The sequence below is a fragment of the Camellia sinensis genome, chromosome 2 (genome assembly GCF_055761805.1).
Source record: "Camellia sinensis isolate YWXY chromosome 2, ASM5576180v1, whole genome shotgun sequence".
NCBI lineage: Eukaryota > Viridiplantae > Streptophyta > Magnoliopsida > Ericales > Theaceae > Camellia > Camellia sinensis.
Genome location: NC_138962.1, coordinates 90,669,486 through 90,690,416, shown reverse-complemented (window position 1 = coordinate 90,690,416; position 20,931 = coordinate 90,669,486). Strand labels below are relative to the sequence as shown.

Below are 20,931 nucleotides of genomic sequence, written 5' to 3'. Positions count from 1 at the left end.
AGAATGGGTTTTGGGAGTAGATGGCCAGGATGGATTTCCTTTTGCATATCTACAGCTCAACTATATATTTTGGCAAATGGTCATCCTGCTACTAACTATTTTTAGAGTTAGAGTGGCTTGAGGCAAGGGGACCCATTCCTTGTGCCAAATCCAATCCAATTGAGTTATCTTTGATATGACCTCTTATGTTTTGAGGTGTTCTCACATTTGAAGGTTAATTTGGCAAAGTTTGAGCTAGTTCCATTGGGAGGATGTTTTGCAAGCTAGTGATTTCATTTGCATTATGAGTTGTAAGATTGGATCCATCCTAGTTACATACCTTGGCTTTCTTTTGGGTCCCACGTTGTCGATTCTTTTGACCTATTTTATGTTTACAAACTTTTCATTTATTGGTTGCCAAGATGCTTGAAAAATTATAGTGAGATTTTTTGTGGAAAGGAGCAGGGAAGAATGCAAATACCATTTTATGGACTAGGACACAGTTTGTACGCCAATGAGCCAGGGGGGATTAAGGATCAAGAGATTATGGCCATTTGCTTATGATAGGGATAGTTATTGTAGGAGGGTGGCGGTGGAAAATTATAGTCCTTTGTTGGGGTGACGGGACAATAGTACAGGTTGTTATGTTATGTCTATAAGAGGGGGTTTTGGAAGGGTATTCGATTAGTTTGGGAGGACTCCTTGAGATTAGTTAGGTTAAAGGTGGGGAGAGGCAATAGGGTGAAATTGGGGTGTCATACATGGTATATTGGTAAGGAGTGGGAGAGATCTTTTTTGTCCTTCTTTCTTCTGGTTGTTGATAGAGAAGCCTCAATGGTAGACCATTTCTGCAATCGGGCTCCGATGTCTTTTGGGAAATTTACCAGATTGGGAATTGGATTAGCTTTCTAACCTTCTTCACCTTCTTTACTTGTATAGGGGCGTTAGAGAGGGTAAAGATTCCTTATTATGGCAATAGGAATGGGAGTATTGATGTGAAATCTTTTTAAGGAGCTTCAATAGGGAATAGAGCGGTGACTTTCCTTGGACTGGTATTTAGTATGTTGAAGCCCTGTCCAAGATTGCTTCCTTTGTGTGGAATACATCTCACAAGAAGATCCTCATAATTGATAATTTTACAAGGAGAAGACATCTTTGTGAATTGGTGTTGTTGTAAGTGTGACGAGGAGACGGTCTCTCACTTGTTCATTCATTTGTGAGATGGCAAGGGATTTTTGGGAGTTGGTTTTGACTTTCTTCAGTTTGCATTGTGCCTTTCATAGAGATGTCATAAGGGTTATGTTTGAATAGTGGGAGGTTGAGTTGGGAAACCAAGGTGGAAGGTGTGGTTGCTAGCTTCTTTGTGCTTGATGTGGCTTTCATGGAGGGAGCGACATAGGAGGGCTTTTCATGGAGTAGATGTGCCTCCCAATAGGCTCAAGAGTACTCTTGTGGCTACTTTCTATAGTTAGGTTTCAGGGAGAGTTATGCTTAGTCTTAACTATTTTGTTGCTTTTGTAGATTCTCTTCATTTCTAAAGAGTTATAGGCCTTTTCTATCTTTTGAGTGTATAGACCACTTTTGTTGTGAAAGGTAGAGGTTATCATGGTTTAAATTTTTGTACATTGTTAGCATTCCTTTCTTATTCTTTTTTAAACCGAACTTAATTTACTTATATGTGGAGTGATTGACAGATTGGTCAGAGTTTCACTGGGGAGTGGTAAAGCACATTAGAAGCACCAAAGACAAATGGGATGGTTGGGGAACTTCGGGGAGACAGAGTTGCGTTGAAGACATCAAAGTACAGACAACAATCTGAGAGACGTATCTAATCATGATTTAAGGGGAGTACCACCTTATAAATATATAAGTGAGCATGTGGCTGTAACAAACTTCTCTAGAAATACATCATATTTTTAGGAAGGTAGTTAGGCTTTGTTAGAATTCAATTAGGCTTTTAAGATTGTCTCTTGGTTCTGGTAAAGTCCAGTGGTGAGGTCTCCCTCTCAATAGGACTGGTCTAAGACAGCTAGACCCACACAAGCACAGTCCAAGGCGGAACAAATCTATAGCCAATGGCAGCAAATCCCCAAAGTCCCTCAGTGCATGCCAAAAACTTCGACACACCTAGGCCCAACATTGTGGTCAGGTTCATGAGTTGTGCAGTAAGATATATGTGGTAATGGAGTAGCTCAACTACTTGCAAACAAGTGCTAGAGCATACAGTAGGACTACTGCCGTAATGTGGTGCATTAGATGAGCATGGTTATGAGGCACACAGTATGACCAATGTATGGGTGAAGTTCAAACAAAAGCATATAATCTTGATTCATGTGGAGATGTCAAATTTGGCGAGCTTTGTAACTATAAAATCTAGGACTTCGGCATATTTCAGATGCCGTGAGTCTATAAAACTCAATCATTTAGGATCGAACAAGCGGTCTGTGTATGTGTCCTACGAGGATTGATACATGTAAGGCACATGTCATCGGTTATATGTCTATGACTCGTGACATGCCAAGTAGTATTGACAATATGGACTTGACAAAATGAAGATGAGAATAAGTCAATGAGTAATGCTAGAATTCATGAAAGAAATATTATGAAAAACTTCATGAAGATTCTCCACCTTTTTGATTAGTTTGTGGTGTTTTATTGTATGTATAATCCAAGGGTGGAGAATCTTCATGAAACTTTTCATGATATTTCTTTCATGAAGCTTAGCATTACTCTAAGTCAATTAAAACTCCCAGCTGGACCATTTGAAATTAAGAATTAACAAGGATTAGAAGGCAGTAAGTTGATGCACAACTAACTAATGGCTGTTGATGGTATCCTATGCCACCCCAAGATGGAGGTGCAGGATTCACAAGTTTGCACGACTGAACTGATCCCCCACGTGAAGTCACAATTGATACTCTCAAGACCAAGCTTAGGAACCCACAAGTGCAAAAACCACATACATAAATGCGAGGACATCATAATATTTTTGGCAGCTAACATGTACAACAGAAACTGAACCTTCTTACAAACAGTATACCTGCTTTGTCAGAAACTCAAGTGTAAGCTGTATAAACGTTTTGTTGAGGTCATTCTGATCAACGCCGATCTGGAAAAGAAATAGGTATGCTATTAGCATACAGTAATGGTAGTAGTTGCTGTCTCATGGTCAAAGTTATTTATCATTGAAGATTTTACTACTTGTTATAATAAATCCAGATTTTTTTTAAAGCTATGATAAATCACCCTGACTGGGACAGAAATAGTAATCCAGAATGAAAATAGAAGAAAAACCCAACTGACCCAACTGCCTTTGTACCATAAACATGGATGATAAAGCAATACCCAGAATTTTGACAAATCTATGTTGGTCATCTATTGTCTACATATTGCCCTCCCCCTGTTTTCCTCATGCTTTTTCACACACACACACACAAAAAGAAAGGATTTTTTTTGCCAAAACCCCCTTGTTGGGCCCCTTTTTAGTGAAAGGGACAGCCCACCTTTTTTGATTTGAAAATCCCCTCAAAAGCGGTATTTCCTTCATGAAGGACAAAAAAAATTATTTTCAATTTTTCATGGACAATCTTGCTCTTCGATACATGTGGTATAGATTTGAATTAAATCTTGGAGATCACCACGTGTTCTCCCAACTCTACGTCTATTTATCCTTGCCGGATCTACCACAACCGGATTATCTCACCATCTCTGTAGCCCTTAGATTTATAACCGATGGTTTTGGACTCGTCACTGACAACACTAGATCTATCAATAATCTGTTAATATATCTATCAACAATCGACGCCGATCTGTTTTATTCTTGTTTGCTCTGGTAATATGTGGCTTGTGTCTTATTAGCTAATATGCTCTGTTTTAAAGTGTCTGGTTTGTTATGGCAATATGTAATCTGTCTTTTGTTTATTAACTCTGTTAAAATCATCATGTCATTACTTTAATAAATTTATTATTCAATATTTCGACTTGTAAAGCAACTATGGTGTTTAATGATGACGATGGTATTTCTCTATTTAAATACTAAAATTTCACAATAAAATTTACTATGAATCAGAGTAAAATTTTGCAGTGAAACAGAATAAAATTTTATTGGTAACCTTAATTTTGACAATAAAAGTTTGGATTTTTTTTTTAAAAGAATTTCATGGCTAACATGGATCTTGTTTAATAGATATTGATGAGAGGATTTTAAAAATATCAATTTCATTAAAAACCAACAAATAGATCAAAAGTCATATCATTTTAAAGTTTAAAATATTATATTAGTCACTGAGGATATTTTGGTAATAGTGATGCACGTTGGACGTTTCAAGAAAAAAAAAATATGCTTGTCCTTAATGCATAAAAGTTTTTTTTACAAGGGGGCATCGACCGAATTCCCCAAAATAAAAAAGGCAAAAGAAAATGATTGCAATTATTTGATGTTTAAGGGCTTCTACAAAAACCAGATGACACTTTTTTAAGGTAATAATAAATAAAAAATAAAACCAAAACACACAAAACTGCCAGAAAAACGAAAATAAAAAGACAAAAAGGTGAGAGAGAGAGAGAGAGAGAGAGAGAGAGAGAGAAATAACAATCAGATAATGTTTCTAAAATTGAATCAAACTTTCAACGAGACCATATCAGTGACTCACCAAATGGCATGTTAACACATACCATCTAACCAATTGTAGTGAAAAAAGAAGTGCATATATATATATATATACCATGTGCAAGGGAAGGGCAATGGTTCATTTTTCATCTTTTCATCCTGACATTAGTATTTCTATTTTGATAAACTTGCAAAACATAAAGACAGATTCTATGAGTTTTGTCAAAAAACACTTGCCAGTCGAGCTCGTAGAGTTCTTATTTTCACAACTGGTTCTACCAGTTCCCAGTAAACCGCACTCCACATGGATTCCCTTTGTTTAATTTCATTCTTGAGGCCCTGTCTTAGAGAACCAGAAAGAAAGAAAGAGAATGAAACACATACACACATACAGAGAGAGCAGAGAGAGGAGAAAAAATAGGTAACATTTTTGGTAAGGTGTCTAAAGAAAGAACGCAGCAAAACTGAATTAGCAAATAGAGATACAATCATAAGAAGCAGAAGCTTACAGAGTACATTTTTTCTGTAACTGTTTTCCTCAATGATGTTTTGTCTCCATTTGAAATTTGGGTGTTTATCTGCACAAGGAAAAAAAAAATCTTGGAGAAAGGGAAACTAGCAGCAAGATAGCATGCAAATTGAACATGGCCATACCCAGCGAGATTACTGCAGAGAAGTGCAATTGAACATGGTATAAAAACAAAATGACAATAAAAGAATTCTGGAAACGATTTGCTTGTTTAATGCATAGCAATTTGTTGGTGGGATGGGGTAACCCTTAGCACAGTATACAACATACTCATTATAGGCCTGGTTCACCTGAGCCTGAGCTTCCGAATTTGAATTGATTTGCTGATCAGAATCTAAAATTTTATTTATCTGGTGTAGAAATTTAATGTATAAAGAGAAATAGAGAATTGTATTATTGATTGATTTATGTTTGTTGTATTTATTACAATGATTCATGATTCCTATATATAGAAGAGGGTGAGTGTGTAGTAGGTAAGAAGTAGGTGAAGTGGAGGTGGTAGTGGTGTAGTGGGTTAGGTTTAGTGGAGTAGGTGAGGTGGTAGTGGTGTAGTGGGTTAGGTTTAGTGGAGTAGGTTTAAGTGGGTGTAGTGGGTTAGGTTTAGTGGAGTAGGTTTAAGTGGGTGAAGTAGGTGATAAATTTTAACAGCCCCCCGCAAACTCAAGGGGGATAGGAACTAGCCAACTTGAGTTTGGAGAGAGTTACAAAACAAGAAAATACATAAAAATAAAAGAGGATAGGTGACACTGTATGGTCGTGTCAGACTGTTAAAATCCACCTACTCTCCACCTACTTTACCCACTTAAACCTACTCCACTAAACCTAACCCACTACACCACTACCACCTCACCTACTCCACTAAACCTAACCCACTACACCACTACCACCTCACCTACTCCACTAAACCTAACCCACTACACCACTACCACCTCCACTTCACCTACTCCTTACCTACTACACACTCACCCTCTTCTATATATAGGAATCATGAATCATTGTAATAGATATCAATATATCAATCAATAATAATACATACAATTTATTCTCTCTCTTTCTCTATACATTATTTTTTACATGGTATCAGAGCTGGTTTAAAACCTAGTATTTTCGCTTCCCCGGCGGGCGGCAACCTCACCTTAGCCGCCTGCCGGACCTCAACCTATTCCGCTGATAAAATCAACAAAGATTTGTGCAACTGTAGTCATGTGTGAGGCTGATGGAGAAGAATTCTTCACCTCATATGACGAGACAGTCTGGAACTGGAAACACTGCAACATTCTGCTCTGGAATTCTGCAGCAGCTAGATTATAGTTTGGTTGAGTGCCAAGCTTTGGTTCTTTCACCCACTCTTGAACTTGCCCAGCAAAGTGTGAAGGTTCATGCTTGTGTTGGAGGGACTAGTGTGCGCGAAGATCAGCGCATTCTCTCCAGTGGGGTTCATGTTGTTGTTGGTACTCCTGGTCGTGTGTTTGACATGTTGCGGAGACAATCACTTCGCCCTGTTTACATCAAAATGTTTGTCTTGGATGAAGCTGATGAAATGCTGTCACGAGATTTTTTAAAAATTAGATCTATGATATTTTCCAGTTGCTGCCACCCAAAATCCAGGTTGGGGTGTTCTCAGTTGCTGCCACCTAAAATCCAGGTTGGGGTGTTCTCTGCCACAATGCCACCAGAGGCTCTTGAAATCACCAGGAAATTCATGAATAAGCCTGGAAAGAGAAAAAGCTCATGCTAGGATTTGCGAAGTGATTCGCTGCAGGAATTTTGGCTTTGGATGAAACCCTTACCATACTCCACTCATTCTCTCCAACTGTTCTAACTTTTTATTTTTATTATTATTATTATTATATCAAATAATCAATGCACTCATGTTCCCCACTAACAGTGTCCACTTTTGACCCAAACCATTTTCAATCCATCATTTCTCCTTCACCTTTTGCACCCCACTCACCGACTCTCTCTCCACTTTATCACATGGGTTTGTCCCTCTCTCTCCTCCATTTGATTTCAAAAATCACTTATTTTTATTTATTTTTTCCAAGTCACTTTTCCTCTTTTTTAAATACCCCACTTTATTTTGAAACAATCGCACTGATGTTTTTCATATAATCCATCTATAAATATTTTTTATCTATTTTCTTTCTCCCTTGTTTTCTTTCATTTTATTTTTATTTTTTCAACAAAACACTCCCAAAAAAAAAAAAAAAAAAAAAAAAAAAAAACAAACATTTTACAAACTTGTCATTTCTTCATGCCGGGGATCAACCCCGATCAGCATTTTACACCATAAAAAAAAAAATAAAAAAAATAAAAAAAATAAAAATAAAAAAAACACAAAACAAAACAAAACACAACCAACACAAATCGGAACAGTGGGATTTTTCTTCTCGCCTATTCTGCCGGTCTTTTCTTCTTGCCACCGTCTTGGGCGGCCCTTGCCGGTGTTGCCTCCGTGTTTCCCACTCCACTGGGCATGATCACTACTCCCTGCTCCTCCACTGCAGCATATGGCGGCCCTCCAAATCGGAACATAAAACTGGCCTTCCGCTTCAGCTCCTTGTTTTCCGCCTTTAGCACACTTATCTCTGCTCGCGCATCCTTATACATGCGTTGGAGCAGAGCCAGTTGGGCGTTTAACTGCTGCACCTCATTTGTCCTACTCTGCAGCCGGTTCGACAAATTTGTAACCGCAGTCATGGTTTCCACACATGACTTCAAGGTATACTGATTGGCCTCCACATCCGACTGCACCGCCATTTTTTGCTCCACCGACCGCATCGAAAAGTTCAACGGAGCAAAACCAGAGGTGTTTGGTTGAGGTTCACTGGCCACCGCACCAGTTATTTCTCTTGTGGACTCGTTCAGTTCTGGAAAGAGCGTGAGCAGACCACGGGAAGAGGAGGCCATGTTCTGGGTAGCTGGACGGGAAGAAGAGGCCATGTTGCTGAGTGTTTCAGAGACGGGTTGGTTACAGAGTATTACAGAGTTTCTTTCTCAGCAAAGGAAGAGTTGTTTTCAGAGGATTTTTCAGAAGTTTTTTTGTCTGCCTCAGCCTCAGCATCAACCTTGGTTAAATAGTGAGGCAGCCACGCGTATCGCGTGCCTCTTGCCACCAGACGACAAAACGGGCGCGCAAGCCAAGGCGCCCACGTGCCTCGCCATCATGTCCGGCACACCTTTTGATGAATTGGGCACGCCTTTTGATGGCACGCCTTTTGACAAAATTGGGCACACCTTTTGAGGGTGCAACTTCTACAACGGTCCGACATGACCCTATAAACTGTCCCGACATTAATTTCGGTTAGCTCCTTTATGGGTCCGACAAGACTCTGTAAACTGTCCCGACATAGATTCCGGTTAGTTTCTACAAGGGTCCGACAAGACTCTGTAAACTGTCCCGACATAGATTCCGGTTAGTTTCTACAGGGGTCCGACAAGACTCTATAAACTGTCCCGACATTTGATACCGGTTAGCTTTTTCAAGGGTCCGACAAGACTCTGTAAACTGTCCCGACATTGATTCCGGTTAGTTTCTACAAGGGTCCGACAAGACTCTATAAACTGTCCCGACATTGATTCCGGTTAGCTCCTTCATGGGTCCGACAAGACTTTGTAAACTGTCCCGACATTGATTCCGGTTAGCTCCTTCATGGGTCCGACAAGACTTTGTAAACTGTCCCGACATTGATTCCGGTTAGTTTCTACAAGGGTCCAGCAAGACTCCGTAAACTGTCACAACAACTGTCACAACATTGTCCTCTACATGGTTATGACACCCCCATACAGTGTCCTCTACAACGTTATGACACCACCATCCAGTGTCTTCACCAATGGTCTGACACGACCATACAGTGTCTCTTATCCTCTTTTATTTTTATGTATTTTCTTATTTTGTTACTCTCTCCAAACTCAAGTTGGTTAGTTCCTATCCCCCTTGAGTTTGCGGGGGGCTGTTAAAATCCACCTACTCTCCACCTACTTTACCCACTTAAACCTACTCCACTAAACCTAACCCACTACACCACTACCACCTCACCTACTCCACTAAACCTAACCCACTACACCACTACCACCTCCACTCCACCTACTTTACCCACTTAAACCTACTCCACTAAACCTAACCCACTACACCACTACCACCTCACCTACTCCACTAAACCTAACCCACTACACCACTACCACCTCACCTACTCCACTAAACCTAACCCACTACACCACTACCACCTCCACTTCACCTACTCCTTACCTACTACACACTCACCCTCTTCTATATATAGGAATCATGAATCATTGTAATAGATATCAATATATCAATCAATAATAATACATACAATTTATTCTCTCTCTTTCTCTATACATTATTTTTTACACAGACCATTGGTGAAGACATTGGATGGTGGTGTCATAACGTTGTAGAGGACACTGTATGGTGGTGTCATAATGGTGTAGAGGACACTGGATGGCGGTGTCAGACCGCTGTAGAAGACAGTTTATGGGGTCATGTCGGACCGTTGTAGAAGACAATGTGGTGACAGTTGTTGTGACAGTTTACGGAGTCTTGCTGGACCCTTGTAGAAACTAACCGGAATCAATGTCGGGACAGTTTACAGAGTCTTGTCGGACCCTTGTAGAAACTAACCGGAATCAATGTCGGGACAGTTTACAGAGTCTTGTCGGACCCTTGTAGAAACTAACCGGAATCTATGTCGGGACAGTTTACAGAGTCTTGTCGGACCCATAAAGGAGCTAACCGGAATTAATGTCGGGACAGTTTATAGGGTCATGTCGGACCGTTGTAGAAGTTGCACCCTCAAAAGGTGTGCCCAATTTTGTCAAAAGGCGTGCCATCAAAAGGCGTGCCCAATTCATCAAAAGGTGTGCCGGACATGATGGCGAGGCACGTGGGCGCCTTGGCTTGCGCGCCCGTTTTGTCGTCTGGTGGCAAGAGGCGCGCGATGCGCGTGGCTGCCTCGGCTATTTAACCAAGACGGAGGCTGGGGCTGAGGCAGACAAAAAACTTCTGAAAATCCTCTGAAACAAACTCTTCATTTGCTGAGAAACTCTGTAATACTCTGTAACCAACCCGTCTCTGAAACACTCAGCAACATGGCCTCTTCTTCCCGTCCAGCTACCCAGAACATGGCCTCCTCTTCCCGTGGTCTGCTCACGCTCTTTCCAGAACTGAACGAGTCCACAAGAGAAATAACTGGTGCGATGGCCAGTGAACCTCAACCAAACACCTCTAGTTTTGCTCCATTGAACTTTCCGATGCGGTCGGTGGAGCAAAAAATGGCGGTGCAAACTGATATTGAGGCCAATCAGTATACTCTGAAGTCATGTGTGGAAACCATGACGGCGGTCACAAACTTGTCGCACTGGCTGCAGAGCAGGACAAATGAGGTGCAACAGTTAAACTCCCAGCTGGCTCTGCTCCAACGCATGTATAAGGATGCGCGAGCAGAGATAAGTGTGCTAAAGACAGAAAATAAGGAGCTGAAGCGGAAGGCCAGCGTGATGTTCCGATTTGGAGGTCCTCCATATGCTGCAGTGGAGGAGTATGGGGGAGTGAACGTGCTCGGTGGACAAGGAAACACGGAGGCAACACCGGCAAGGGCCGTCCAAGACGGAGGCAAGAAGAAGAGACCGGCGGCTGAATAGAGAAGAAAAATCCCACCTGTGGATGTAGTTGTTTTGTGTTTTTTTTTTTTTTTTTTTTTTTTTTTGGTGTAAAATTCTGATCGGGGTTGATCCCCGGCATGAAGAAATGACAAGTTTGTGGAAGGAAAACGAGTTGCGTGTGAATGGATTTTTTTTTTTTTTTTTTGTGAAAGAAGGAAGATAAAATAAAATAAAGAAAAGGGTATAGTGGGATCAGACGGCGTGGTGTGAAAGTGGAGAGGGTTTGAATAATATAGGATAATAAAAAGATATATATATATATATAAAATAAAGAAAATTTGGAACAACATGATGGCGGTGTGTATGGATGTGATAATGAGAATGAAATGGGTGTGATTAAATAAATAAAAGAAGAATGGGTGTGGACCGTGAGATGTTGAACTAAAAGTGGACTTTGGGCAGAGAGAGAGAAGTTTGGGTTGTAAAGAATTTGTTGACACTGGATTTTTTTTTTTTTTTTTTTTTTTTAAAATATAATATTATATGCAATGACAGCCAGAAAAAGCTACCCATGTTGGACCCCACGTGAGCCATTCATGAACCAGTCAAATACAACCACAAAACCCAACAAAACAGCTATAAGTTTTGAACAAAACAGTGGGCAGAATATCACCCACTTGTACACACTGCAGTACACACGTATGGGCGGGAACGCACTGTCCAATGGCACGTGAACCCATGCTGTATCACACTTAAAAGAACCACTCACCAATGGAGCATGAAACACACCCTCCTCACGCACTGTAGTATCAGCGCCGGAGCTGGTACAAGACACCATGGCCAACGTTGAAGCTCTTCACCAAACCATTAAAACAGCCCACCGGCGACCACGACTGTAACGAACACACCAGGTAACAAGCTGGTACATGCCGCAAACGAGACCACCCGTGAGCAATGAAGGGACGACATCGAGGGGTTAAGGTTGACAGTGGTGACAACAGTGAGAAGAGGACAGTGGTGGTGGTTGTTGTTGTTGTTGTTGAATCTGCCATGAAAGAAGAAATTAAGGAAATTTGTGTTTATCCGGCGGACGGCCAAGGCGAGGTTGCCGCCCGCCGGTGAAGCGGAATGACTAAGTTGTTAACCTTGCTCTGATACCATGTAGAAATTTAATGTATAAAGAGAAATAGAGAACTGTATTATTGATTGATTTATGTTTGTTGTATTTATTACAATGATTCATGATTCCTATATATAGAAGAGGGTGAGTGTGTAATAGGTAAGAAGTAGGTGAAGTGGAGGTGGTAGTGGTGTAGTGGGTTAGGTTTAGTGGAGTAGGTGAGGTGGTAGTGGTGTAGTGGGTTAGGTTTAGTGGAGTAGGTTTAAGTGGGTGTAGTGGGTTAGGTTTAGTGGAGTAGGTTTAAGTGGGTGAAGTAGGTGATAAATTTTAACATCTGGGGACAACCAAGCGTAGGGATTAGGGCAGGCAGGGAGATGGGAGAAAGGAAGCAGGCTACTAGTAGTACAGCTTCAAAAACTTTGTAGTTTGAGGAGATTAAAGATACATTTATCTGCAAAACAGGAATGGCCAAACCAAAATATGTCTATTTCCAGTTTGATGAACACAGCCAAGATGCAAATAAATGATAAGGGTATGGAGCTATGTGGGGAGATGGTCCTCGATGGAGGTATCTATGTCATATGGCTTGGCACTTAGGAACGGCATCCAAATAGGATGGAATTATTTTACGAGCCATACTTGGTTTGTTGTTGGGAATGGTGATAAGAAGCAGTTTTGGAGTCAACTGTGGTGTGCAGAGGAGAAGCTGGAGACATCACTTGCTGCTCTTGCTCGGATTGTGATCAATAAAGGAGCCTCTATCGGTGATAATATGAAAAAAGAGGGTAACCAAGTCTTTTGGCCAATGATTATATTGTGTTACACGGGAAGCTCAATGATTGGGAGGTGGAGTCATCGATGGTGCTGTTTTAAGAGGCACATAAACATCTCAAATCATCATATAAGGACATTGGCCATAGTAGAAAGAGATGTTTCTAGTTGCAATGTCAGCACTTCAGTGTTGCGCTACAACAATATTAGCCAGCCGGGTATAGTTACATCGAAGGTGAAATGATTACTGGGATGGTGCCTCATGAACCTATGTAACTGACAAATAATGTGGGGGAAATAACTCAATACACCTCCACAATATTCTAACAAATTTCTGTGGTCGCACACATTCAAAATCAACTAATATAGAGCAAGGAAAAAAAATATCATTCTCAGTAGATTATATGTCCTTTGGTTTCCAAGCACATAAATGCCACTGAAGATTTTGCTTTTTTATTTTTTTATTTTTTATATATATCCAAATATGGCAGTAATTGTTCAATGCCAAGACAAGAGAAACACACTTAACAGAAAAGACACAAGGAGAATGATAAAAGTCGGCCCACTGTATCTAGACATGATTTGTACATCAGACAACCATGGCTACCTATAAGCTTGGCTGAGGGGCCACCTCTGCATTCCAAACAATACCCTTAATTCATAAATAAATTTGAGAATAAGTTCATGCAGAACAGGACAGATTTCGCTAGAGAAGACATCTCCTATCAAGAAGATAGGACCAAATGCAGTACCAATGAATCCAACTACCGATTTTGCAGATTGTTTGGTAACTGCATGACCCTTGATCTGTCAACTGCAAACAATTGCAACCCTAAGCAATGATGATCAAGCACCAGTGAAAAACAGAATGTGCTGCTATCTAAATGGAACCATATCATTACCTATCCACCAATGATTTCCTCAAAATTGTTTCTCACTGTAACCCATTAAATAAAAGATCCAAATCTTCACAAAGCCACAACTTTATTACGACACTATATTGTTACATCATTACATGGTAATGATTTAAACCAGTTCATCGTCTTCAAGCCAACTTCCAAAAAGAAGTTCAATAGTGGACACAATGCTGCAGCCTCAATTCCCTTCTTTATAACAGAGCATTCTCCAATAAGCCTAATACCATACTGAACCCTACCCAAATTGCACAACTTGTTCAATTACATTATGCAGACACTTCAATTTCATAAAGTGTGCCAAACATGACATAGTATATCGGATATTTGCATAATTACGTTGAAACATGCCTGATGCTGCAAATGTACACATGAGTAATTTTCATTAAAGCAAGAACAGCCCATAATCGGAGCTCCCCAAAAAAAAAAAAAAAAATTTCCAAGGCTATGTTCTTCATCTATTCCCTTTATAACATACAACTTTCACAATAAAAACTTTTTCATAGCTATGTTAAGACAACAGATCAAAGAAGAAATCTGACAATTTACACCGGCATCTGAGTCCTTATAGTCGAAGGCTACATGGATCTGACTTATAAGTACATAACCGAAACATGAGACAAAATTCTACTCAATCAAATATGATTGATTACAACCAAAGCCAGTATCCGGTAAGGGATTGAAAGTTTTAGTAGGTGCAGGATTACCACCCCTTGACAATCATCTTAATGTTTTTTATTAATAAAGAGAAGGGTGCAGAAGAGAAAAAGGAGGAAAAGTCCACCAAAAGAAAAGAAAATCACAACTACAAATCACACTTTTTTCCAATCACTCCTAATAAAAAACAATGGGATCCCTTTAGAAGGAGGAGGTCCAAAAGGATGTCAAATAACATATTCAACATCTCAGTTTCAGTTTGCAATCTTATAGCAAAACCAAAAAATAATAAATGGCAATTTCTTTCATTTACTTCATTGATGTCAAACTTCCCATTAGAAACAATCAAACACAATTTTTTTTTTTTGGATAAATAAACACAAAAAACCAATTTTGAAAATGAAAAGAATCTATAAAACTGCAATTGCATATTAAAATTCAAGAAAGGAGAAAAGCACACCTCTTTGTATAAATTCAAGGCTTCTTTGTAGAACTTCTGCTTTGAATATCCAGATTTCCGTAGTTTATTAATTGCATAAGCACTTTTGAGCTGTAAATAAGCCAAACTGAAAGTGTGACCAACTAAAAACAGGAAAAAAAAAAAGAAAAAAAAAAGGAGTCAACCTTTGCCAAGCTGAGACCTTATTGTACAACTCATATCTCCATTACAATTTATTAGTCACACGCCATCAAGTGGAAGTGGAATCTAAAGTAATTATTTATAGTCAAGCCTACAAAATCTTTGAAAGAGTACATAGACTGCTAAACAATGAACCAATAAAAGAAGAAGAGTAAACCAAAAGATACACTGGTCAATTCAATTGACAGTTATAGCATGTAATAGTGTCACCTCTAAAATAATATCCTCCTTTGTTCTTCTCCAACCGCTCCTCGTGAACCATCTAATACATGTGACGACAAGTCAGTGCAGCAGGACAAATTGTGTTTGCCATAAGCTCAAAATGTCAAATAGGTAGTAAGGCAAGTATAAAATTGAAAATTAAGGTTCATCTCTGATATGCAACTCAAGTTTAGTGAAAGTAATCAAAGATGGACAAACTATATTTACTCAAGAATATCAAAACAGTTGTATTATACACAATACCAATCAATTATGAAGTATGGATATTTAAACAAGGGAGTTGTATCTATATCGGATACTGAAATTTCTTGGATACTGGCATACATGTCTCCACTACTTACAAATATCTCTATAATAAAAAACATTTTAAAATAATTTTGGAGATTTTATGATAATTCTACAGTATTCCAAGATACGTATCTGAATGTTGACTCATGGCAATTATACTATTGCAATAGAGCATAAATGTTCAGCAAAACATAAAAAGGGTTTTAAAGACTACATAGAACACCTTGCCATGTCCAATTTCAGAGCCAAACGCTTGTAAACACAAGACAAGGTCTGCAAGTATCTTATGCCACATTAGATATGTACATGCATAAAAACCATCTTGGAGCCTAAACTAGGAATAAGTAGCCACAGTTTTGTTTTGATTGATTGTAAATTAATTGGTTTCTCCATTATTAATTAATTAAACTACATTTGGTTGATGCGAAAGGGCACATGTTATAATGCTTTAAAATGGTAAGAAATTTTTTGGCATGATTGAAGAAATTTTTTATTTGGTCCTTCCATGCATAGACACTGTCCATCACTTGGACACATATGAAATTAATTATAATTTGGGTAAATTACACTCGCCTCGCTTGAGATTTGAAAAAATTACAATTAGCTCCGCACCTATAATTACATTGGTTTCCCTCGACATTTTAATTTACATAATAGTTAGGCCCCTTTTCATAACTAATTCGTTAGTTGTATGAATGAAAGAATGATGTTGTCATCTCTTTTCTTCTAAAATGTATATTTATGTTTGTTTATTTCAATGTCTACCTACCATCTGCATTAGTTTCGATCATTTTAGCCTTATTAAAAGGAAGATCAGTTGAATTATGACAAAAGTGTGAGGCTAATTGTATTTTCTCCAAACCTCATGGGAGGTGAGTGTAATTTACCCTTATAATTTTAAATAAAATAACCTAGGGTACAAAGATAGAGAAAAATAATGTAGATTTATATTAGTATTATGTTGCACTTTTTTTATCTTTTTGAATGATATATTCATATATATGACATGATAAATAAATATATAAAACTATATATTTTGTGCATGTCCCCCAAGTGTATGTCTTGCATTTTTTCAAAATTGTCATGGCTGTATGTCCGTGTCATGTTTGTGCCATATCAAGTGTCCTTGTCCGTGCTTCTTAGCCCTTATATAACATGTCACCTTTTTTTCTTCTTTTTAAGACCTCAACCGAAGCTCTGTTAATTTGTGGAATTCCTAATAAAGAACTTAATATTTAAAATAAATGAGAGAGAGATAGAGAGAGAGAGAGAGAGAGCAATCTTATTATGAAACATGAGACATAAAAGCAAAGGATGTGGAGTCCATTAGGGCAAAAACAGAAAGAAAGCTAATTAAAATTGAGTAAACAAAACCAGAAAGTCGCTTCACTTGAGGAGAACAAACTCATAAACTTACTGACATAGAACAAGATAGGAGAAGACAGGGAGAAGAACTCAAAACAGCCACAGCCTAAAACTCACAATATTTTCATCCCAAAACTAATCACTACAATGTCAAAACCCTAGTATCTATAAGAAGAAAACAAACCTAACCAAAGTAGGAAACCTAATCAACTGATATCTCTTACTAATATTTATGTAATTAATTCTAACTAAACAATTCTAATAACTGCCACTTACATTTATGAGACCAAAAAGACTTTAGGACCACAGGTTTCACCCTAGCCTTTCAAATCCGATAAGTGGCCTCCAACCAATCAAGGGTTGCACCATCACTTATCCATGGAAATATTCCCTTTTCTCTGCTTCACCATTGATGGAGTGGTTACACCTAGTCAGATTGAATTTCTTTCGTTTTAAGCAGCAAATTTCCTAATGGAAGAAAAAAAAATGTAGAATGGAAATAAGTGGATGAAAAACAAGATGAACAAAACACGGAAGGTGAGATCCTAGAGATTGTGGACAAAATAAGATCAGACAAGCTAGAGAAACAGGAAGTCAAAGTGGCAAAAAATTCTTATGTAGGACTACAACAAGGATGCTCCTCACTTTGCTAAAACCACCTTGCATTTGCTGAATTTAATTTCTTGAGAAGGTGCCACCAACTTCAGGCAAAACACAATAGTCAAAACAAACTTGTCCCTTAAATTAAAAAATGAATTATAGCTCTTCTTCAACTTCATCATTAGGATAAAAGTGTAAGCATTATCTTGTTGTTTTCAAAACACATAAGAAAACTCACTCAGATCCATGAAATAAAATCAATTCAATCAAGATTAGTGGTCTTTGTAAATTTTAGGCATATATATGTAGGTGAAAATATTTCCAACTCCTATAGCATGTTCAATTATGCTAAAGCATAAGACTCCCATGCATGGTTTTAAATTGTTGTAATCGAGACACTAGCAGTGACGATCGCGGTGCAACTGTATTGGGAGTGTAGAACGATACATACCGAGAATTGGATGATGCGGTATCGGTTGTGAATTTCCTTAAATCATCAACAACCACTCTAAAACTCGATAATTCATATGTTTGGACTATTTTAATCTTGCCATGGATTATATAAATTTTAATCATGGCATCAATTAGTTGTCACCATTTTAAACAAACAAATTTATTTGTACACCTAAGCAACACTAGGTTATAAGGATGATAGCAACTGTCCTTTTCCAAATTCACACTTCATTAATAAATGTTAGATTTAAATGAATAATTTGTGAATTGTTAGCCAATCATTTTAAAAGTATTGTTTGTTTTTGTTCTAAACTAAACAGCTTATCAAGTGGGTCAAAATCCCATATCGACCATAAAATGGACTTGAGTGTCCTATGTTCATAATAAAAATAAGCATCATTCCTCATCTATTCTATCTCACATTGGTAAGACAAAAGGCTATAAGGATTCCCACTTGCTATAAAAAAGCTTCAGGGTCTCCTACAATGTAACTCACAGCTCTTCACCTAGTATCCCCACGTGGATGATAATTTGAGTTCTTTATTTTTTAGAATTGAAATTTAATAAATATTAAATTGATGAACCCAACTGCTTTTGCGATGGGTCGGTAATCAATTCTAGTTCAAAGCGATACTCATCGTAAACCGATCAGTTCGCTTGAAACTTTTTATCACCTTGGTAAACCGGAGTGTATCCAAACTAAAGGGATCAAAACCCAATACAAATTGTCCACTTTGCTACATACCGGCTGATTTTTAAAACCATGCTCCCATGTCATTATTTTATAGTACAAATACCATTTTGCACAATTTCCTCTTGCAGAGCTTCTCATTTTAGTCTAGTTGTTTATTTTCAGACTAGAATGTTTGATGCTTTTTAGTTTATTAGGTTAGTATATCATCATATGATGTGAATGGTCAGAGGTTTGGTGTGAGCTTATATGAATACAAATGCACCTAATACTCACATGATAAAATAAATGAAGTTTTTCGAGTAATGTTTGCAAATTCTAAACATTTGTTTCTTATATAGTTATATTTTCTTCCTATTACATTGGGCATAAAGGGTCATACCTAGTCATTCAAAACACTTGCGTCCCAAACCTAGCTGTTAAGGCATCAACATTGCAGAAACAATTTACAAAATTAGGATTAGATGCCCATTTCTTTTTTTTTTTCTTTTTTTGATAAATAGGATTAGATGCCCATTTCTTCTTCTTGTTTCTTCTCCTTTTCTTCTTCTTTGTTTCTTACTTCCCTCTACCTCCGTAGGTGGATCAAATTGCAGAACACAAAACTTTTATGTACAAGTCCATTGCATGTTCTTTATGTTTAAGAGGCTGCATAATCAGTGCCACACCATCATCCCTTTTGACAAGACCCCTATGTTACTCCCTTCCTACTTTCTTACCCCTCTATATTTGACGTCTTTCTTTAATCTGCAATCTTTCTTTTTTATTTATAATTTTAAAAGGCACATTCCCCTGTGGGTTTGCTGATTAGTGATCAAGAATATTACAGCTAGCAGCAACCAATGAACTACCAAAAACCTGACTAACCTCCGCCAGAAAGAAATTGGTTCACGAGGCATGTACGGCTCATAGATGATTCCAGGACTTGACATGGACACTTTGAATGATCCCTGCTTGCATGTAATTGTAAGCATGTGAGCAACTTAATTTTTCAATGCAAATAACCAAAACCAAGAAAGCTGACGGAAAAGAAAAACAATCTATTGCAGCACAATTAAAGAAAAAATTGTAGACCGCTAGGATGATAAATGTCATAGTGCAACCACCAGACCTCTATTTTCACTGTATTTGCCATAGTCTTATATAGAGTTACAATTTTGGTAACAAATGGATGTCAGTCATGAAATTTTCCTAAATAATACTTGGAAACCAGGATCAAATTTCATTCAGTGTGTTGTTTCGATTAGCACGGAAGCATAAACATTTCTGAACCTTTCAGAAATTTTTCGAAAACATTTTAAAAGAGAAAAATATAAAATTTTAGAAACATAAATTGAAAATCTATCTAAACGTATAAAAGCCTAATAATTGATTAGTAAATCATATTGAGAATTGAATGGTCATTCACATAAAAGAACAAGTGCAAAATTTAAATATCAATGTTGCTATCAACAAAACAAATATTAAATATTGTCAAATAACTCAATTTTATTAAACATAAGTGTATTATTAGTTCTAAAAGTGCGTAAAATGCAGACAACATAAAGTATAATAATTCACTTAGACAATAATAATAATAATAATAATAATAATAATAATAATAATAATAATAATAATAATAATAATAACAGTAATAATCAGTACTTAGATATTAGTAATAATAATGTTACTGTTATTGTAATAGTATATATTAATAAAGTAAATACAATCTTTCATATTTTTCTATAGAAAAATTTACGTTGCATTTGGTTAAGGGATTTGAAAAGGAAAAGGGAAAAGGTATGTGAAACTAGATGAAATGTAGGTATATACATATTTCACATACCTTTTCCTTTTCTCTTTCCCTTTCCAAATCCCTTCCCAAATCCCCCAACCAAATACAACATTATGGAAATTTCTAAATTCATGTCAAATACAACTTATTTTGGTGTGTTTTGCTATGCTAGTGTGTTTCGATGGAAACTCTAGAATTTCATTACTCTACAAATGTTTCATTTTGGTCTATTAGAAAACAAAACATTTTGGCTGTTTCCATGGAAACAAATGAAAATTCTGTCCCTTGCTTGGTAATTAACCTCAAAAACATCAAACAAAACAGAAGCATATGCAGGACAGGAAAATGCCGAGATGTATTCTATTGCATACTTGCAACAAATTTAAAGTGGCATTGAAAAAAGGAGATCCTTAACGTCATGTATTTGCTTGATGCAGTCCCACATAAACTATTACATCATTGCATTCAAGTAGATGTCAACATTTAAATACAATATGATGAATTTACACAAAGGAATCTAGTAAGAGATCACCCCAAACTCTAAGGTGCCTTAGGGATCTAAGATGCATCATCCTGCATTTTAAAGGAGTTTGAGGTTAACCTCGAAAGTGTGAGATCATATCATACATTTAAATCAGTTTTCCACCATAATGAGGATTTCAAGTAAATTGTTTCCTAATAACATCTGACCAATGTT

General features: G+C 37.6%; 1 protein-coding gene across 2 annotated transcripts in view; it reads right to left on the bottom strand.

Annotated features, from left to right (window-relative positions):
- Positions 1 to 20,931, bottom strand: part of LOC114288142 (Mitochondrial inner membrane translocase complex, subunit Tim44-related protein) — a 34,558-nt gene that overhangs the window by 9,982 nt on the left and 3,645 nt on the right. For both annotated transcript variants that reach the window (XM_028231626.2, XM_028231627.2), the window contains 6 exons: positions 19,328 to 19,410; positions 15,052 to 15,103; positions 14,662 to 14,751; positions 5,098 to 5,166; positions 4,826 to 4,927; positions 3,020 to 3,088 (listed from right to left, as the gene is read on the bottom strand). In XM_028231626.2, the coding sequence (XP_028087427.2) occupies positions 3,020 to 3,088; positions 4,826 to 4,927; positions 5,098 to 5,166; positions 14,662 to 14,751; positions 15,052 to 15,103; positions 19,328 to 19,410 (465 nt within the window). The remainder of the gene's footprint in view (positions 1 to 3,019; positions 3,089 to 4,825; positions 4,928 to 5,097; positions 5,167 to 14,661; positions 14,752 to 15,051; positions 15,104 to 19,327; positions 19,411 to 20,931) is intronic.